Source organism: Micropterus dolomieu, linkage group LG04 (assembly GCF_021292245.1).
Source record: "Micropterus dolomieu isolate WLL.071019.BEF.003 ecotype Adirondacks linkage group LG04, ASM2129224v1, whole genome shotgun sequence".
NCBI lineage: Eukaryota > Metazoa > Chordata > Actinopteri > Centrarchiformes > Centrarchidae > Micropterus > Micropterus dolomieu.
Genome location: NC_060153.1, coordinates 13,040,454 through 13,061,864, shown reverse-complemented (window position 1 = coordinate 13,061,864; position 21,411 = coordinate 13,040,454). Strand labels below are relative to the sequence as shown.

At 40.6% G+C, this 21,411-nt stretch overlaps 1 protein-coding gene across 1 annotated transcript in view; it reads right to left on the bottom strand.

Moving 5' to 3' along the window:
• The window catches only part of slit2 (slit homolog 2 (Drosophila)), a 112,191-nt gene that overhangs the window by 81,020 nt on the left and 9,760 nt on the right, over positions 1-21,411 (bottom strand). The window contains exon 4 of the mRNA XM_046047297.1: positions 18,508-18,579. Within this exon, the coding sequence (XP_045903253.1) occupies positions 18,508-18,579 (72 nt within the window). The remainder of the gene's footprint in view (positions 1-18,507; positions 18,580-21,411) is intronic.

Below are 21,411 nucleotides of genomic sequence, written 5' to 3'. Positions count from 1 at the left end.
ATCACCATCCAACCTGTCCTCCATTTTGGGGCATTTCTCAAACTTCTCTCAGTTTCGAACTTGTTTCCCTTGATGTCTCTTTCTTTTCTGTATATGTTTTCCTCTTTTGCCCGGAGCTAGAAGGAGTTGTAAAGATGCCTTTGCTTTTAAGTGAAAGCGGGTTGCCTCTTCCTGCCCCAGTCATGGTCAGTGGAGCCTATGTTATTAACACACACACACACACACACACGGGCACAGATTCAGCTTCTGTCCCTCGCCACAGTGGTAATCAAGGATTGACACACACTCACACACATATGCACAGGCAACTTGTTAGTATGTTAATTTTCACTGTGCATATGAATGATCATCTGAGTGCAAACACACACACACACAGCGGCCATCTGCTCCAATGTGTGTGTGTCCGCATTATTGCTCTCCTTTAAATGTCACCTTTGTCTCAGGAGAGGAAACATTCTAGTCATTGTGAGAAAGATATTTTCTCTGAATCACATATACAGTATATGAACACACACACACACATACGCACAGCCACAAACACGCACACACACATACCAGCAGTAGGAAAACCAGAGCCATGGGATCAGCGGGGAAAAAAACTGAGAGCATGACGATAGCTGACATTCCAGGGAATACTGCAATACCTCATAACACACACACACACACACACACACACACACACACACACACTGAAAGAGAAGATGCTTGTGTAATGGAGACAGATAGAAGGGTAATCCCAATTTCATCTTTCCAGAAGGGTAGTGGATTAGAGGAGGATTAGGACTGTATCATGACAAGATTATGACATACATAAAGCTCTCCTGCACTAAGCCCATTTCTCCCTTTTCTGTCTTTTGTCTGTGTGTGTGTGTGTGTGTGCGTGTGTGTGTGTGTGTGTGAGTGTGTGTGAAAGAGAGAGAGAGAGAGAGCGAGAGTGTGCAATTGAGTGAATGAATGCATGTCTGCCCAAATACATTCTACAGGATGAAAACATGTAGAGCCTGCTGTTTCCTTGGGGAGAGAACAAAGTGTATATGCAGCCAAATGTGTGTGTGTGTGTGCATGTGTTGTGGGGTGAACACTGGGTTTGAGGGGTTCAGATGTATTTCTGATGCTTCATACCACATATGGGTCACTGCTGCTGTCCCCCAAGGGAAGTAGGAGGGGTCAGAAATTAGGTTTCGGGGAGGGGGGAGACAGGCACCATCAGTGGTCTTAAATCAGCATTTTGAACAAGGTTCACTGAGCTTTCAAGAGACGAGACATTCGGTTGCGCAGGCGAAGCGGTGGATGAGTCTAGTTCAGTCGCTCGTGAATGAATTGCAATTAAGATGAGCACATGGAAGACTGTTATGAGCAGATCATCAAACAGACCACCGCAGGAGCGCACTAGACTTGGCTTGCACTTTGGGTGTGTGTACAGTAACAGTGCAGACGGCGTGGAGCTGTTAAGTTTATGGGCTATGTGAGAAGGTAGCAAAGAGAGGTCTGACAGTGTGTTGTTATTTTGGGTCCGGGGGTTCTTAGGTAACTGAAAGCCAGCGAGCCAGACAGATAGACAGACAGAGGGCCAGGCTGGGAGTCGACAGACAGACAGACAGACATACAGACAGGAGTGGAAAGTTAAAGGACCTTAGCAGATTGAAAGTTTTAGCGTGTTAATTACACATCATGTATACTTTACATTTTTTGATTTTTCACTTTTCCAGGCATCTGTTATTTTTTTGTAAAATATGAAAACCAATTTGCTTTGCTTGAGTTGCTGAGTCATCCCAGCTGCATTTGAATTTGTATTAAACTTTCATCACAATGGTGCGGAGATACAGTGTAGACTTTTCAAATCACTCGGCAATAAAACTGCATATATGTGATATGTAGAAAATGGACTACATATATGGCTCTAATGTGCCTTTTTTTTATGTAATACAGAAACAATTAGCTACTTAATCTGCTTTTTACAATATGATGTGTCACAGAAGGAAAAGTACAGGTGAAAATAGTAAAATGAATGATGGTTGAATTCCATTTAGTTGCTCCAGTTTTAAGTCCCTGGTATTGTTAATGCAGGCTCGCTGTCACACTGTCACGGCTTCCTGGGACACTTGAATAAAAGAGCCATTATTAATGTCACTGTGGTTTTCGTACTACAGCAGAAGTCAAAACTTCTGCTGTAAAAAAAGCCAATAGGATAGTTGAAAGACTGAAATATAGACAAAAATGTAATAATTGATTAGTCAGTTAAATCATTTATCAAGCAAAAGTGCAAATCATTTTCCGGTCCCAACTTCATAAATATGAGAATTTGTAAAATATTACTGCTGGTAATACTGCTATTCTGTGTTTTGTCTTTATGTCCTCTGTGTTCTCTGTGACGGGAATGTTTTTAAACATGTTATAGACATTTAATCGTTGCATAGATTCATCAAAAAATGACACATTAATGGATCAAAATAATCATTAGTTGCACCTTTATTTGCATGCACGAGTTATTGTGTATTTATACATGAGACACATGTATAAATGTATAGCACGTCAACAGCATGACAGCAACTTACATGTTTGCATTAGACGTGTAATATAACGTCAATATGGAACCAACACAATTTTGTGTTCCATCTAAAAGTATTTAAATCTGTGTCTTATGTCTTTTGTTATATTTAACTTATAACTTTATTAGAGGAATATTAATGATCATGTACAAACCAACACATTTTGGCTTATTCAATAACAAAGGATAAACCACAAAGAGGAAGCAGGAAAGATTTGTTCACATTCATTTTCTTTCCTTCAATCAATACCCACTTTAAGTAAAGGCGAGATCAAGGGAGAGGAATGGGTGCGAACAGAGGGACTGAGCTGTTTGAGAAATGGAGAGGGCACAAAAGCAACATGAAGAGAGGGATGAAGGATGGCATTGGCACGGTGAGAGGGGGGCATATTATGACATCAGATGTCGTTAACCAATTAGACGGGGTGTTGCAGGAGAGTGGTTCCAGCGGCCACTAAAAGCCTCAGTGTCACTGACCTCAGGAAGAGAGAATTTAATAACAAACAATCTCTCTTTCTCTTTTTTCCCTCCTCATTGTTTCTTCTGCCGACAGCCACTTCAGTAATGGCCGCCTTTCACCTCTTATTTACGTTGAGCTGAGCAAACCTGCCCATTTAGAGCACCGAGTAAGAAACCTGAGGCCCTGGCTTCTTAAACTGTGTGTCAACACCGCGGACTGTTTGCTGGTTGCTGCTGGGTTTCCACCTGACCAGATTATCAATTAGCTTGAATGAGTTTCTGTCAAAAGGTGAGAATGCAGAACGATCTCATTCGATGTTGAACTGGAAAAAAGGTTAAGCAACGCTTGTTTGTTCCTCACTGTGAGTGAGTCAAGTTTACTGAGGAAACTGGGAAGATGATACAGGCTTCTATGAAGAGAGATTTACAGTATGTTTATGTTTCAATCCATTTCATTACAGATGAGGAAATCTCTTTCTTTGAAACCCCCTTGTTCATGTAAAAAGACAATCTGTCCCAGAGCTTATGAGCATTCTCACAAACACACACACAAGTGTAGTTACAGCGCGAGAACAGCTGAGCTTTAGATTGCTCCAAAATCCCCTGTGACCATGAGTTTGGGCTAAGGGGGGTGAAATAAACTTACCACCTGCTACTGGTAGTCCACACACACACACACACACACACACACACACTTTCCCCTAACATCTGCCACTGCAGTCCCTTGTGTTTTGCCAACACCGGAAACTTTCAGACTAATAGTCACAGCTCAAGGCAGTGCTTACAGTTTCCCAGCTTTTAATGGCTGTTCGCCTTACATCATTAATCCATATCAATCACCATAAACACACACACATACAGCCACATACACGCAGAGTGCACATGCAGCGGGATATCTATCATTGAGCTGTTAAAGTTTAGAGGGAGAGAGCAGCGAGATGGAGGCAAAGAAAAAAGTCATTCAAAAGAGAAGAAGTACCTGCAGCACTCAAAATAACACAGTAATAATGATAATAATAATAATAATAATAATGATCTTTGATTTTTGTTTAGCCCGTCAGAGCTGATTTAACTGCATGGTCTTTTTATAGGAACTGTGTTGAAATATACTATTATCTCATGTAAGTCTGTTTTCATATTTAATGTAGAGACAATATTTGTTTGTAAAATGAATAAAACGATTAATTGCCAGTATACTTGCTGATTGATTTTCTCTCGATCAGCCATGGTAATAGATTAATTGACTAGTCATTTCAGCTCTATTATATGTAAAGCTACATCATTACATTGCAAATCAATAAACATGGCTAACTCACAGAAATGAAATGATGGGCATTTTTCTAACAAGTGTAAATAATTACATTAAATCATCATATCACAAGCAATAAAACATTAAATGGTCTTTGTCTTCAGTGCTATCTTTCCTCATACATACAATAACTTGTAATTACACCGTAGGTGTTTCACAGCTGTAAAGTGTAGCCTACTAGCCAAAAAAAATTGTGCGTCATAAAGAGACTCCAATGGGACTGTGTGAAACACACACACACACTCACATACTCAAGCAATACACAGCGATCAAACGTTCAGCCCCTCTCTTCTGACTCTCTTTCATCTTTGCATGCTAATTAACCTTGACCTGAAACCTCCCAGCGCTTAATTGCTACTATGGAAACGACTGCCATTTGCAGAACTGCCCCACCACCGCCACCGCCACACACACCAAACACACTGTTCAATTAGACCCATCCATTCTGCTTGACTAGCAACAGTCATCACCATCAGGCCATCAGATATCACCTGTCTCTGTCTGTTTCTGCCCCAGCGACTCACAGAGATGAAGAGGAGCTGGAGGCGGAGAGGAGGAGGAACGCACAAAGAGATGGTAAAAAGAGTGTACATGGTCTGTGAACAGAAATAGGACAAGTAAGGATCTGTAGTGGTCCTCAGATCCTTTAAGTAAGTCCTTAAGTAAAAGTACCAATACCGCAATGTAGAAGTACTCCATTACAAGTAAAAGTCATGCATTCAAAATAAGTAAATGTACTTAAATGTACCTAAAACACCAACAGGTAAAAGTACTTAGTAAAATGTCTCCTGTGACTGATAACATTATTAGACTGTTAATACTGACACATAAATGTGTAAGCTGCATTTTACTGTTGTAGCTGGTTGAGGTGAAGCTAGTTTTAAATACTATATATTAGGGCTGCAACTAGTGATTATTTTCATTATCCATTAATCTGACTATTGTTAATTCGATTTGTTATAAGAAAAAGAAGAGGAAAAGTCAAACACCAGAAGCCCAACACCCAAACATATTCAATTTACATTTATACATGACAAAGAAAAAGCAGCAAATCCTCACATTCAAGAAGCTGGAATTACAGAGAATGTGTATTTTCCCACTATTTTTACATGAAATATGACTGAAATGATGATCAAAATAGTTGCAGATTATCTTTCTGCCAATAGACTCTTTCATTAATATACTAATAATTTCAGATCTGCTATATGTACACTTAGGTGGTTTAATCCAGTGGTTCTGGTGCACTGAAAAGAATGAGTTTGCTTCAAGAAAAAAAAAACCCTTTTAATAAAGAGAGAGTCTGAAGGCAAAAGAAGTCACAGAAGTGAAGACAGGAGAAAAGCAGCCTAGTCAAAACGCTGTAAAAGTCAGCCAAGCCAACCCAATGCCTGCTATCTCCTGAGAGAGCTGATTGAGGGAAATGAAGCAGGAGACGGGAGCGATCATTTTAGAAATGCAGATTCAAAGTATTTCCCTTCGTCTGTCTCATACCAGCTCCAGGATGACACACTGGGACAATAAAATACACACATGCTTATGTGCTCAGTTGAAATGAGGCTTGTCATGCTTATACGACACTGAACTTACGAACCCCCACAAACCTGCATGGGAGCAGCACACACAACATCGGGATTATTACTTGTGGGTTTTTGTCTGAACATGCAGGTTGTCAGGCGGTAATGTGTTGTGGTTAATAACCCTTTCCTTTCCTCCCTCCTTCCCTCCCCCTCCATGCCATCACTCTCTCCCTCCTCTCTTTTCCTCCCACTTTCTGTATTCCAGGTGCTGAAGGGTCACAGCACACACACATACACACACACACACACACACACACACACACACACACACACACACACACACACACACACACACACACATTATACTGCACCCAAATCATCTTAACCAAGCCTCTAGCTTGCTCGAAGTTGACTGCACTGCTGCTGCCACTGTGGATTTTATTGATTGCCAGTCAGTCATGTTTAAGAAGTAAAGTTGGATGTCTTTATGACACTAATATGAACAGAGTTTTATCAAGAACATTTTTGTGCTGATGTGTTGGGTGCAGGGCTGTCTGTATTATCTAAGTTCTGATCACAGTGTGTTAAACTTTACAAATGCTAGCTCAGACCCATAGTTTTGTTAGCTCATTTTTTATTTAGATAATTAAAAGTAATTTTGGTCATTTATTCATGTATTTTATGCAGCAAAAGATTGTGTGCATCTGTTTGTACAAGATGCAAACACAGATTTATTTGAGAAGCGTGTTTTTTATTTTATTTTATTGTTATATTTTAGGACATAATTTTTGTAGAAAAACATGATTTAAATAATGAATCTGGTAATTTTCTAATATATTTGATGTAGGAAAAGTTCTTATACAGTTGTTCATGTGAAAACATTATTTTGTTGAACAAAAGAAAAATAGATTTTTGTAGAAAAGCTCAATTAAATAGTAGTTTTGACAATTTCCCCATATATTTTCTTTTGTGGAAATGTTTTTGACATGTTTGTGTAAAAATCAACCAACCAGCAGATGCACTTGAGAAGTTTGGTTTATTGTGCTAAATTAAAACATGCTAATGGCAAAGCACAGTAAAGTTCAAATAAAGAAGTTATGGGCAGGTGAACATTCAGCAAAATAATGGGAACAACAGAAATACAAGTTTTACTAGCACTCCACACTCTTTTCTCTCACAAATCTACAGCTCACACTGTCCAGTACTATATAAAACGGATTTAGCTGCTAAGATGTCTGGGAAACACCAACTGTTACCTAGCGGGTCACTAAGGCAACTCTGATAGGAATCTAATGTGTCCTGTTGAACACACACTGACAGAAACCCACCCACCCAGAGCGCTGCTTGTAATTATTAGAGCTGTAAAACAGGCTGACATCATAGCCTTGGGTTGCTCATTCCCTTGTTCCCTATCTTTCAAACTATATTTTAGTTACGTGTGTGTGTATGTGTGTATGTGTGTGTGTGTGTGTGTGTGTGTGTGTGCATTCAGAAGTAAATTGTCCAGGTGTTTAGGCTGTTTTCTTACTTTCACTTCTGCCTTCTGTCTTTAACAACCTGGAACAGACCAGCTCCTCCCAAAAAAATTTAACTAAACTTTATTTTCTGCAGAACTCTAATGAGCTGCTACACACGCTCATAAAATACCTAAATGGAGAGCTCGAAGTCTGATGGAGAGAGCAACAGGTGGTGATAAGATAAATTAAATGAGGGGAAATTCAAGGCCGGCCAAAGCAGTAAACATAAAGAAGTTGTTATTATCATTTTAGCTGCTGCTGTTACTGAGCTGTAATGTGAAAGGCATTCAGGATTTTGAATGAATTAAGACACATAAAAATGCAATGACAATTAGATGACAATGGCAAGGAAAGAAGAAATGCTACAGTAGAAAGACGGAGCTTCACTAAAAGTTTTCAGTAGCTACATAAGATGAGATGCAGAAAATGAAACGAAATGAAAAATGTCATTTGTAATTCAGAAAAAATTTTTGAAAATTGAATAATGAAAAACTGTCTCACATTGTCTGGTCCAATGTTGAGGGGGAAAAAAATGCTCTTTCTGAACACAAAATTATGTCCGCCGATGAGCTGTTAAGAAGCAGACAACCCAACTTCTAATATCTGACCTCTGACCCGGGAACAGGAAGAAACCTGCACACACACACAAACAGATATTTTTATCCTCTGTATCACCTCTTGTTTCTCCCTCCGTCTCTCCTTCAAGTCTCTCCCTCTTCTGTGTTTCTGCCAAAGGTTTGTAAGTCTTTGTATTATCATCGCATTGAACATCGTATTTTTGGTTCAAGTGTGGTTCACACACACACAAAACACACACACACACACACACACTCATACATGAAGCCATCTAAGCGTGTGAAATATTTAAGAGGGCCAGTGGGGGGCAAAAAAAACACTGTTTCGTTTTTGTGAAAAAGTGAAGAGAGAGACCAAGAGCTTCAAGAGAAACCAAAACAGCTCTCCTTCGACTCGGCCCATTTAGACCCATTTAGAGGCAACACACTTTCAAGAGAGCGAGACTGAAGCAAAGAGAAAAGAAAAGAGAGGAAGCACATGAGTACCCAGTTATTGTTATTACCAGACAGAGGAACAGACAGATGAAGTGTGAGGAGGAAGGAGTGATATGATATGATCAGAGTCCTAACTTGTCTTTGCATAGTTTAGCTGATCACTCTTTCAGATAGCATCTGTTTTATCCTGCATTACCCAATCTTCCTGGCATCCTCGGTGTGTGTGTGTGTCTGTGTGTGTGTGTGTGCGCGCACACGAGCGTGTGTGTTCCCCGTGCCTGACACTTGCTGAGAGGTCAGGGTTCTTAAGAGCAGCCGTCCAATTACGGGGTGGCATGGTGTTACCGTAGAGATGAGAGAAAACTGTAATTGGATAATGACACATCAGGGTTGGAACCTGTCATTAGACACTGGCAAGGGCGCGCACACATTTGGGTATGTGCACACACACACACAGATCGGGTACCAACCTGTGATTACAAACCTGCTGATCTATCACCAGCCTGCAGCTACAGAGCTACAGTCACACTTTCTCTCTTTTTCTCTTTCCGTCTCTTCACAAATCCTTCATGGTTCATCTCCTCTGACTCTGACAATAACACTTATTTTATGTATTCATATGTTTTCATTTTTGAATTTCTATCTATGACATCCCACAAGCTGTTTTTAAAACATAGGAAATTCATTTAAAGCCACAGTGACTGATGTGTTGTGGGTCTGATTCTGGCCTGAGTCCTCACATTATGTAAACATAGTGCGTTTTAATGAGCCTGGGTCGCCATGGTCAGCTCAAACACACTCAGCTTTTGATGAAATAATGTGAGAGGCTCTAAACTTGTGAGCAACATCTCTGGGAGGAATCACCGGTCAGCTCCCAGTTTCCTCTCTTGGTTTCTACTGCATCATTACCCTGGATGAGGGTCTTGCATAAGCCTCTCCAAACCAATGTGTTCGGGGGAGAGAGATGGGTAGGAGAGTGAAGAGGGGAGTGTAGGCAAGAAAGAGTTTGAGAGGGAAAAGACTTAAGAGAAAGGTGCTGGAAAGAGAAAGAGAAAGATAATAGAGGACCCAGGAGAGAGAGAGACAAGGAGGGGAAGAAAATGGGGGTGCAAAAAAAGACCAAGCGAGCAGGAGAGGCAGAGAGGGAGGGCGGAGAGGTTTTCTTTTGTGGTGGTTGGGGAGTGACTGGGGTGCCAATCGAGTAGCCAGCGATGACGGTCCCACTGGAGAATGCCGGCTATGCCAGTGGAGTGGCACTAATGGAGCCAGAGAGGGGATGCAGTTGCCTGCCCTGGAGGAGGGATATTGTGCAACTGGACAAGGCAGCTTGACACGGAGCCAAGATGGAGGATTAGAGGGGAGGGAGGGAGGCACCCAGGGCAGAGAAAGACAGCCATGTTAGGTCTGCTGACTGATTGACATAAACTGAAACCTTTCTGTTCCATTTGACTGGCGAGACTGTGAGCGCTCAAAGTTTCTAGTTTTTGTTCAAGTTTCTGAAAGAGCAGACAGAGTGAGTTTTCTCTGTGGATAAGCATAAATCACCCCTACAGTTTCCCCCTTCAGTAGCTTTCAAGGTTGTACAATTCCTTTATTCCACGCAGTGACAGTGTGATATTTTCAGTCTCCTTGTGTTTCAGCTCTTTGATGACTCTATAGGATATTTACAGTGAGACAAATTTTCAAACCCAAGACAGAAGTTGGCATATTGTGCATGTCTTCACCAACACTCAGCCAGACATATTCGATATATTTGGACACTTCCACAAGATGTTCTGCCATAGTGGGAACATTGATACTGAGCACCAATCAGAGTTCAGCAACACTTGATGTACCACTGTCAAATCAAACCCACACACAATGGAGTGTTAAACTCTTAATAAGTAATAACTAAGAAATACATAATAACTACTTATTTGTAATTAAGTCAAATTAATGTTCCAGAAAAATAGGTTTTGAATGATGGACTGAACAATGTGAATTTGTGGCTGGCCCGCCTTTGCTTGTTAAGGGGTTAATTCCTCATAACTTGCCTCCTCATCACTCTATACAAAACACACACACAAACACACTACCATCACCATCACCAACAACAACAACAACAACAACAACAACAACTGCGAAGCCACTACAGCCCCCCCACCCCTGTTCATGGAAGCACACAGCAAGGGGTCAATATTGCTGAGTAGCTGTGATTGGGGTGAGTAGAGGAGCGTTGCATGATGAATTGTCCTGATTACTCCATAATCCCCCTCATAATTCACAGGCCAGGCCGACTCATCCATCAATACGGGGCCTGGATCCATATCTGCAGATACCCTGGAGAGACAAACTGCCGCAGAGGGAGAAGGAGGGCAACAAGGAGTGAGAGGAAATAAGCGGACAAAATCTACATCCTGCTGGTTTCTCAGCTGTGTCACACCAGCGTTAACGTTGTGTTATTAAGTTAAGCACTGAGGCTAAAGTGAATGAGAAGAGGAGAGGAAGTAGACTTATAAAGACATGAGGGATGTGGAGAGGATGCAGGATGGTTTAGCTGCTTTGTTGGGAGGTATTACCGCACACGGTGACCCTTAATCACACAGAAGTAAGACAAGGAAATGCTTTGATGATCTAGAAGACCTCACACGCACACACACACACTCTGCTATCGTAACTACCTGCTTCCAGGTAAGATCTTCCTGGCGTTGGATAGGTATGTAAACCCCCCACCACCACCACCAGTAATCCACACTCACGGACACGCACACACCTGGGCACTTCTTTCTGACAGACATGCTGGCTCCAGGCTTCAGGCTACCTGCCATCTACAGTAAGTACTGACATACCTCTCTCCTCTTGTTTCCTCATGACTCTCCCCTCTAGCTCTCCTCCTTTTTCAACTTTCTCTGTCCCTCACTTGCTACCACTTCTTTGCTTTGTTTTTTTCTTTTCACAGCTAGCCCACAACACAGAAAACGCTCCTGTCTTCACCTCAGTAAATTCCTCCCTGCTCTTTTTTCCACACCATTTAAGAGAGCAAACACATCTCTAATCTTTCCTTTAAATACCCTTCATTCATTCGGTCGTTATCCGCCCCTCCTCTCTCTGTCTCCTTTTCTAGGCGTAACTCTCGCTCGTTGGGTAATCTGATGGGCAAAGCAGCCCCATCACTGCTGGCATGTCCATTATCCTGGATATCTCATCGGCTGACACTGATGTTCCCTGACCTTTCACCTGTGAGCTCTGAACTTTGGTACTCACACACCCTGGGCGACAGGTGATTAATTGGACTGCATTCAGCATACCTAATTGAGCAACATAAAATGGAGATTTGACAAGAGATATTGCATTATGAAAAGTGTCAGGAATTTCTTTAAAAATTTTTACATCTAATATATTTGGTTTGTCAGGTTTTATTTTTCAGGTTAAGAAGTAATATTGACATGAAAAGCACTGTTTATCATTTGTATTTTGAAAGAAAGCAGTAGTTTTTTTAATGTTTAAAAGTTTCTTTACTGCTAAAACAATTCACATTTACTGCAAAGATCACGCAGTTTGAAAAAGATATTTTATTGAAATGATTTAGGATGCCACTAACTTTGATGTCATATATGTTTGGTCAATCACTTTCCAAAGATAATATTAGATTAGATCAAACTTTGTTGCCAATCCATGACAAAGTGAGTTAGTATTGGTACAAACAAAGAAGTAGAATGTCCTTAACTTGGAACAAAGAGTAAGAGTCTGCTTATGTTTTCCCCATGAATAAAGAGTTTATGATTCATTGTTCCTTTTCATGTCATGTTGACAGAGTTTTTGTCAAAGCACAGCTGTGATATGTCTAATAAGCCTTTTGTACAGAGCGGACAGTGGTCTCAACAGGGACTGCAGACTCTTTATATTAGATGGAGATAAAAACTGGGTGCACAAAATAGTATAAACAACTCTAAGCAATACAATTCAAAAGCACCACAAACACCAACATCCAAAATTATCATAAAGTTGAATAAACACACAGCTTAAACAAAAACAGCACTTTTAAATGTTTTTTAGCTAGGTCAAGCAAATAAACTGGCAACTAAGTGCATATAATGCCATCTTCCACTGCTACATTTGTGTAGTGTTCTGCTATTCTATGTATAACTGTTCTGTTTCCAGATTTAAAAAAAGAAGCTGCGCAGAGCGGCTAAGCATAATCCACAAACACACACACATCCATTCAGAAACAAGTTAGCTCTAGCAGAGGTAAAAGTCAAGCAGGGCGTTTCATATCTTTACATTCTGTCTGTATAACATAATCTTTTGTACTGGTTCGCTCTGAATAATGCCAATTCGTCTTTGGCAAGCCCTCTCCAAATCACTTGAGAATGAATTACAGCATTGTGTTGGGATCTGAATGGCCAAATCACTTCTTAGGAATGAGTGGCCTTGAGCAATTCAGATAGGCAGTCATGTGATTCATACGATGGCAAGCGAGTGAGTCACTGACACTCAACACCTCAACACACTGTTATAACTGTTGGTTCGCACTCAAGACGATTCATAATGTGTACACAGATGACATGGAAATATCTGAAAACACTCCACCAAGAGAAAGAAAAATAGAAACACTATTCGCATTTTCCCGTTTGGCTGGATAAGATCTGTGTGATCCAAGAGTCCTAATGAAAACATTTCTTGGACAATCTGTCTTTGTAAAAGCTGAAAAGATCTGAAAAGAGCTATTTTCTTGTGTGCGTGTGAGAGTTTTTATATCTGTTAAAGTGCATTCAGAGAAACGGGAGGGGGCAGGAAATATTGCTGAATGGTAAAGCGCTGTGTTTGTGCCAGTGTGTGTCTATGTTTGTTAGATAGAGAGAAAAAAAAGAAAGAAAGAAAGAAAGAGAGATGGAGGAACAGACAGTGTGAGGGGACGGGAAAGAGAGAGAGAGGCCCATCCACAGACGCCTCGGGCTGCAAAGGCTTAACTTCATTTCCTTGGACAGATATAATGGCAGAATATTTGCATATCCTATGTACACAAAGTCAGGGGCCAAATATATTCTCATCCAAAACATTGCAACTAACCTTGCTACCATCAGATACTGATCTTTTAAAGGCAGCAAACCAAACCCAAATAATCCCTTTCAACATAAACTGGAATAACCAGAAGCAGAAGTTTAGATTTTCCTGTTTGCCCCACCCCCATGAACATCACGAAAGGGTCAGTGTGGCCTTGATGTGAGTGATAGAGACTAATTTAAAAGATAACAGTGTATCAAATAATTACTATGGATGAGAAAACATGATGTGCAACAACTTTCCCTAATCTACTGACAGATTACCACTGAAAAAGTTAATTTCCAAAAATCTACAGGGGTATCTATGAGTTCTGGCACAGCTTCTATTTGCAAAGCGCATGGAGAATGAAAGCAGACGTAGCAGATCAAAATTCCAGCAAGACTTCGTTGTCGTGCTTTGGGGACCAACTTTATCATAAGACTGACATGTTTTTGCCTGTGGCCTTCAAAAGGGTCGCCATACAACTCTTTACAGAGAATATCAAAATATAAAAGGCAAAGTAATAAAAGACATCAGCCAGAGGAGTAAGTATTTTATCCTAATTATCACATTTGAAAAACACATTTTGGGAAAAAAGTATGAATAAAGAGAATAGAATATGTTTCTATACAGACAATTTGCAATAGAAAATCCAGTTTGAAGGGAAGAAAATGCTCCCAAACGTTTTTCAGCGTATAGAGGAAGAGAAAAATTGCATTCTTGGACAGGACGTGTTTAGTTTATTAACATTTATCCAATACTTTCCCTAACTGATCTCTCCAGTGTCAAAGTCCTGCACTTTGTTTGCACAACGTCCAGCCCGACCACCTCCCTGCGACATGCCAAGATATACAAGAAAACGTTTCACTACAAAAGATGTTGCCATTGAACGTAATCCAGCAGTTTCTCTAAAAACATTATTCCTAAATGTGCCTCTCAATTATAATACACAATAAAATTCCTTTAAAAATGCTATATATACATCTTCCAGTGGCTGCTCAGTTAATCACTGTGTATATGTGATTGGAGCTGTTTTATTTATTTAGTTTTTTAAACAACTGTCTGATTTAATTGTTCTTCATTTGTTGTGTGATGATCCTGATAAAGGACACAGACCAAAACATGTTTGTCTCATGGTAAAGTTGTTCTAAATACAACAATTGTTTGATCTTAGAATAAAAACTCTCTTTATAAGTTTAATTTGTTGTGATTTCTGTTAATGAGACAGAGGAGATTTGCCCCTCCTTACTTCTATATATCACTTCCTGCTTAGATCTCCTGACTTGAACATTCTTCACCTTTGACCTCTGTGGGACCCAGAGGTCGTTGTCATGGTGGCAACTAAAACGCCCAACGCTCTCTGTCTTAATTAAAAAGCATTATTTACACAGAGAAAATTTCATTTTCTTTCCCTTTGACCTCTCTCTTCCTTTTCCTTTCTTCTCCTCATCATCCTCCCTCTGTGTTAGTTAACTGTCGACACGGTGGGAAAGCGCCTGCGCTCTTGTGACGCATTGTGCTGAGCCTGTCGTCTCAGCCGAGGTGGTACGTACGTGTGTGTGTGTGTTCGTGTGTGTGTATGTGTGTGTGCAGCAGGGTTAAGCTCTCACAGAAGACAAAGCCACAACCTTTGAGGCTGCTAAGCAACAATACTGCCTGGTAAAGCCTCATCAGGGCACAGTTTAGCAGAGGATTAAGGACTATTACACACACATAAACACACACACACACACACACACACACACACACACACCCAAAAACGAAGCTTCATCAACTAATTAATTCAAACCCCATACCACTTTAACTCAGGTTTAATGTGTGTCTGTGAGACCTTAAGCCCACTTATTTTCCTCCTCTCAATCAATTTGTCCATGATGACTTTCATTCTCAGTGGAATGATGATGAAGGACTGGGGTACAACTAACTTTCCTTCAATTTATCTTCCTCTCCTGGTCTCTCTCTCTTACACACACATCAATATCTCTTCATCTCTCACTTTGTCTGCACTCAAGAAAATCAACATATGAAAGCCAATGTTTTAAGCAAAACACACCTGAACTTGATACAAAACACCAAAAGACATGAAGTTGATAAAGTAACCTGGAAAACATTTACTGAGGGACATTTTCCAGACGATGCAGGAAAAGAACACACACACACACACAAATACCACAAACACTGTCCCATCAATCTTGCTTCATACTCAAGCATAACCAGACTTTTCAGCTGTGGAATCACTGACCCATTCTCTTATCCTCCCATCACCCCATCCCTTCATCAACCCCTCTTTCATCTCTCCTTCTTTCATCTGATTTCTGTCCAGCAAAGAGGGAAGAGAGAGAGAGAGAGAGAGAGAGAGAGAGAGAGAGAGAGCTGGCAGGGAAAATGGAGAAGAGAGGAGAGGAAATGCCACACAAATTATTTGTTCACCTTTTGCAAAGTATGAAGTGTTTACATAAGGCATGAAAAACATGTAGACAAAGGAGGCAACCAAATGAGATAAATAAAATGTATCAAATAATAATAGACAAAGAAGTAAACATTATAATAAAGTGACAATATAGTAACAAATAAACAGACCCAGATCTAACAACAGAAAGTGTGGTAGAGAGAAAACAAGATACTAGTTTAAAGATGACTAAACTGAAAGTTTATTTAAAAAATCACCATAAAGTTGAATCAGCATCTCTGTTTCAACAAAAACTGAACGTTATAACTTTTATGAAGGCAGTATTCTTGTATTAGACTACATTTGTTTTAGCTAGTTATACCTAATAAACCGGCAACTGAGTGTAGGTATTTATCAAGTTGGTGTGTCAGTAGTATGATGTCTCTAATCCCGTGTGTCTTGAGCTGTGTCTGATATCACTCATTCAATAATCCCTAAATAATTAACTCTATAGTGAGCAGTATATCAAGATTTCAGACACTTTAAGTCATCATCGTGTTGAGTCATCACCTACAGGGTGTAGAATCACACAACATTCATTTTCTAATCTATAAAATACAACACGTTGCATTGCGGGATGTAAGAATAAAGTTTCATCATAGAAATCTCTGAGGGAACTATACAGTGCATAAATCTCACACTCTATTTGGAAACTGAAACAAAATGGCAGGTGTAAGGAATGAGGTCTGGACTTCATGTGTTATTCCTCACTGTTCTGTAATTATGTGTAATGTCATGCTCACATAATATAATATCAAACAAACTAAAAGAAGCTAAACTAAACTACAAGATAGTGACGTTGGAAGTTTTGATTTGTTCGATAACCAAGACCATGATTATTCCCTGATCAAACAGTGTTTCAGTTGTCTACACCGAACAATGTCATACTTACTGGTTTAATAACAAATAATAAGTGTCCTCTAAAATGTATGACATATCTCACACCTAACCTCAGCCCAGTTTAATTTAGCCCTCAAAGCCCTAAACCACGGTGCTGAGCAAAGGTTAAACACATCCAGTAAATACTCTCTCTCTCTCTCTCTCTCTGTGTCTCTCTCTCACTCTCTCACACACACACACACACACACACACACACACACACAGATTTTCCAAGCCCCCAAAAAGTGAAAACATAATTTCCATAATAACATGTTGAGCAAGTGTTCATTTATAGCAGTACTGTTGCAAGAACCAAAGGCGGTCCAGTTCGCACATACCATCTGACCTCTATATAAAACTTACAAGATCCCACTTCAGAGGTTCTCAAGAGTTTCTTGCTGTGTTTTCTAAATACACAAAATACACCGTAGGGGGTGCAGAAGCAGACATAAGATTGAATATTGACCAAAACAGCCCAAAATACTATTGGCTTCGCCTTCGTGGTTGTCAGTCATTCTGAATGACTTCCATACGTCTGACAAATCTGCTTGCAGCTTTGTGGCTGCAATGGCGCCAGCTTGGCATTTTTCTTTTTTCATTGTCATTTAGCAATTTTCTGTTGATTCTCAGAGTTTTGTTACTTTCTCTGTCCACTGTGGGTTTCACATTGTGCTATATGTTAATGGGGGGAAAAAACACTTCATAAATGCTGTTTGGCTGAATTAAATGAGCTTGTTCAGTGAAGATTTGCAGCTAACAAGCAACCCTCTGCTAAACATGCTGACACGCACACACATACACACACACTCAACATACATATTGATACACATACACACACACACACACAGAGAGGCCGCTTGTCTGCGACAGCTGAGCAGAGAGTAGTATATCTGCGTTGTATTTTTACCTCGGCCCACACGTTGAGCAATATGCCAGCTTTCGGCCTTGAGAAACTCACACACACACACTCGCAGAAACACAGATACACATGCAGACACACACCCTGAGACACAACAGGTCAGCCCAGCCAACCACTCTAGCGGCCGCAGAACATAAACAACTTTCACACACTCTCTGAATCATCTGAGCATTTCAATATTGTTTTAGATAAATATATTCAGCCACACATATAAATATATGCAACCATAATTATTCCCCAAGACCACAAATGACCGTGACGGGAAGTTAGTTCCCACAGTTTCAGCAGCGTTGCAGCCCAGCCCTACAGTACTGGAAATCCACAGCTCAGTTTACAGTACAGACCATATCAGGCTGTGAGTGAAGGGTGGAAGGTGCTTGATGACAACAAACAGCGGTTCACTGGTTTGAATGCAAACTGGGACATTTATGTTCTGTAACTGAAACTTTTTTCTGCCTGTGAAACACAAAATGTAACTTCAGAAGAGAAACCTGTTTCTGTGGGTTTACTGCTTATACCTCCCTCGGCCTGCCGTGCTCATTTTCTCCTCTCCATCACACACACACAAATACACACATCTCTCCCAGTGGACAGCAGCTGTTGGAGTGCTAATCTCCATTAGCTACTGAACTGGCTTCTATGGAGAGGCCTATGTAAAATCTTTTCTCTCACTCCTCTCACTCCTTTTATCCTGTGAAACACAACGGCTGCATAACTGAAAAATAATGATATTTTTTTCTCTACTTTATCATGTTTGCAACATATTTCACATTTTAAGTCATAGTGAATCAAATGTGCAAGCTTGTGATGATACAAACAAAACCCACCATTGTGTAAGGAATGATGGATAGAAAAAGAGGAGTAAAAACAGGACTTACAGTCTGTAAAGCTTTGTTGTTCCCAGGAAAAGCAGCTCGGGGAAGACGGCCAGATTATTCCGATTCAGGCGCCTGGAAAAACACAGCATAAATTAGGGAATAAACTCTATCTAGCCCCTTCCAGACCGTGTGGGTGATGTGGTTACATGTGTGTATAATTAGCTTTTTAAAGTGAGATTTGTGTTTCCTGATCATCGTATCAAATTATGTTATGCTATTTTGACTGTAATGCAATTCAGGACAGTTAGAGGAAGTACGAAAGAATAAGGAGCTTAATGGAGACACTTTAAAAACACACACATACATACTCATGGAAAGATACTAAAAAACAGACTCCAGGGCTACCCCTGATTTAAGGGGTACAACATGGCTGAACTCGAGAAGGACGAAGGGAAAGCAGTGGGAGGAAGACGAGAGAAGGGGTTCGGATGAAGAGGAGGGGGGCTTTTTTTTTTTTACCACAAAGGCGGAGGAGAGGAGATAATGTGGGAAAAACAAACAGGCAGTCTGGCCGGACTACCGAATGTGTGAAAAGGACCCCATTGAGTAAACAAGGCCCTCACTGGGGAAGAACTCACAACAACCCGTCATCACACACACACACACACACACACACACACACACACACACAAACAGAGGACTTCAGAGAACTCGGGTGAGTTTAATAATCTGGGTGCGATCATTTAACCCTGGTTGAGTGGACTGAAGAGGTTTGTGTGTGTTGGTGTGTGTATGGTTGTGCCTTGATGTAAGTCAGAGGAGAGTGAGGCAACTGAGTGACATAATGAGAGGCAGGCTGCTAAAACAGTTTAACCCTGACACACACACACACACACACACACACACACATTGACAGGTCCAGTGAAGGATGCTTTGCTGCCTGCTACTGGAGGAGAATGAAGAGAGGGAAGAAGAAAATCAGGAATGAAGGCAGAATGAAGAAAGAGTGACTTCAAACTAATCAGAAAAGTGCAAAAGCCTTGATTTACTCACACAAACACATATTAATCCCCAAAATGACGCAGACTTTACTCAAACAAAACACTCCCGAAATGTCAACAACGGCATTCAAAACCTCTCTTTAAGTCTCTCAATGACTTCTTCCTCTTTAACCTCATCGTTCACGTCTTTTCGCTTCACTATAAGCCGCTATGGACTCTCCTTAAATAACGTCACCCCCTCTGTGTCCATCTTCCACCCACAAGTGCACAAATATATGAACGTGCTCGCGCACACACGCACATTCACACTCCACAGTTACATCAGAGGCCGCTTAAATATTTAACATCCCGCAGAAACGATGTTTCTAAATTATTCACTCCTCTTCCGTTAACGCTGGCTCTGGCAGCTAAGAGCCCCACGTGGTCCCACGGAGAGGTCCACTCCACCTGCAGGTCCTGCCCAGCCATGAGCACCCGTTAGTGGGCTAGACCTCCCCTGGGTGACTTGTGCTGGTGGTGGGGAGGAGGAAGGAGGAAGGAGAGGGGGTATGAGCTCATCCTCTTAAAATAGATGCAATGCTGTCAGACTAGGAGACTGAGAGAATGAAGTAAAGACAGTGAAGGATCAAAAGCAGTCTGGTTCCTCTGTGGTGTTGTGCATTTACGTGCACTTAATTATAATTATTAACTATTTTGCTCATAACCTAAGCAACTCTCTGATGACTATTTAATCCTATTAACACCTTAACCATCACATGTTGCTCATTTTAGGGTCATAAACGTAACATGAGACTGCTGAATAAATTTTAGTAAAGTTTTAGAATTTGCCGTGTCATGTACACAGCATTTCTTTTTGTGCTTTAATTTTGTGAGGGAAACAGTATTCACGTTATAACTACCTCTGCAAATGATCCAGCTAAAGAAGCTCCAAGTCTAATGAAGTCACTCTACTAGACCTATAGTAATATATTGATCATTTTTCTGATTCATTGTTTGACCTATACAGCACCATCAAATAGAGAAGAAATCCTATGACAATTTCTCACATGAAATTCAAATCCTGAAGTGAAGATGTGTCAAAATTTTGATTTATAAAACTAAAACTAAAAAGCTTGCATCATGGTTATGAATGTCCCAACTTAACTAGCTACAACACTTCCTAAATGCCTTAACCAAAGTATTGTCTTTCATGTGTTGTCTAAGCTAAATATTTAACGGTCATAACGGTATAACGGTCAAATGCAATTTAGTAATTCGATCAGTAAGTACTAGTGTCATTGCTCATTCCTGCGTCAACAGTGTTTAAGGTTCAGTAGTACATCTGCTGCTGTTTCACACTGTTTCTTTCAATTCAGCATAAAACTAGACCTATGTGAGAATGGTTCATAGCTCATCATCAGCCTATTTTCAGCAGCTTTAGCCACATTTCTGTCCCTTCCACTGTCTTTCAGTAAGCTTTTGGCGCAGTAACATACTGACAACGCTGCTGTTGCTGACCAGTAAGGGGAGCTCCACTGCTAAAAGCTACTGATTGGGACAGTGATGATGATGAAGATCAGTGTTAAAGATCTGTTCCTGCATGTAGTGAACACCTCCAGTGTCCATCCATGACTCAAATAACCTAGTCATCTAGTGGCTTAGAGGTTTATTTCTGGACCTGAAGGAATTTATCTTTATGTGTGTGTGTGTGTGTGTGTGTGTGTGTGTGTATGTGTGTGTGTGCGCGTGCACACATAAACACTCTCGGAGTACGTTCACAGTCGTGCTTCATTAGTCAAAGTCTGGCTGAAAGTGAATGAAGACTGAATCGCTCGTAGTCTGAGGTGTGAGACTCCCTCCAACAAGCTAATGTCACACTGCAGTGTGGTGATAATCCCTGCAGTCATAAACAGATGCTAGAGGGCCACAAACCACACCTTACACAGTAAACACACACACACACACACACACACACACACACACA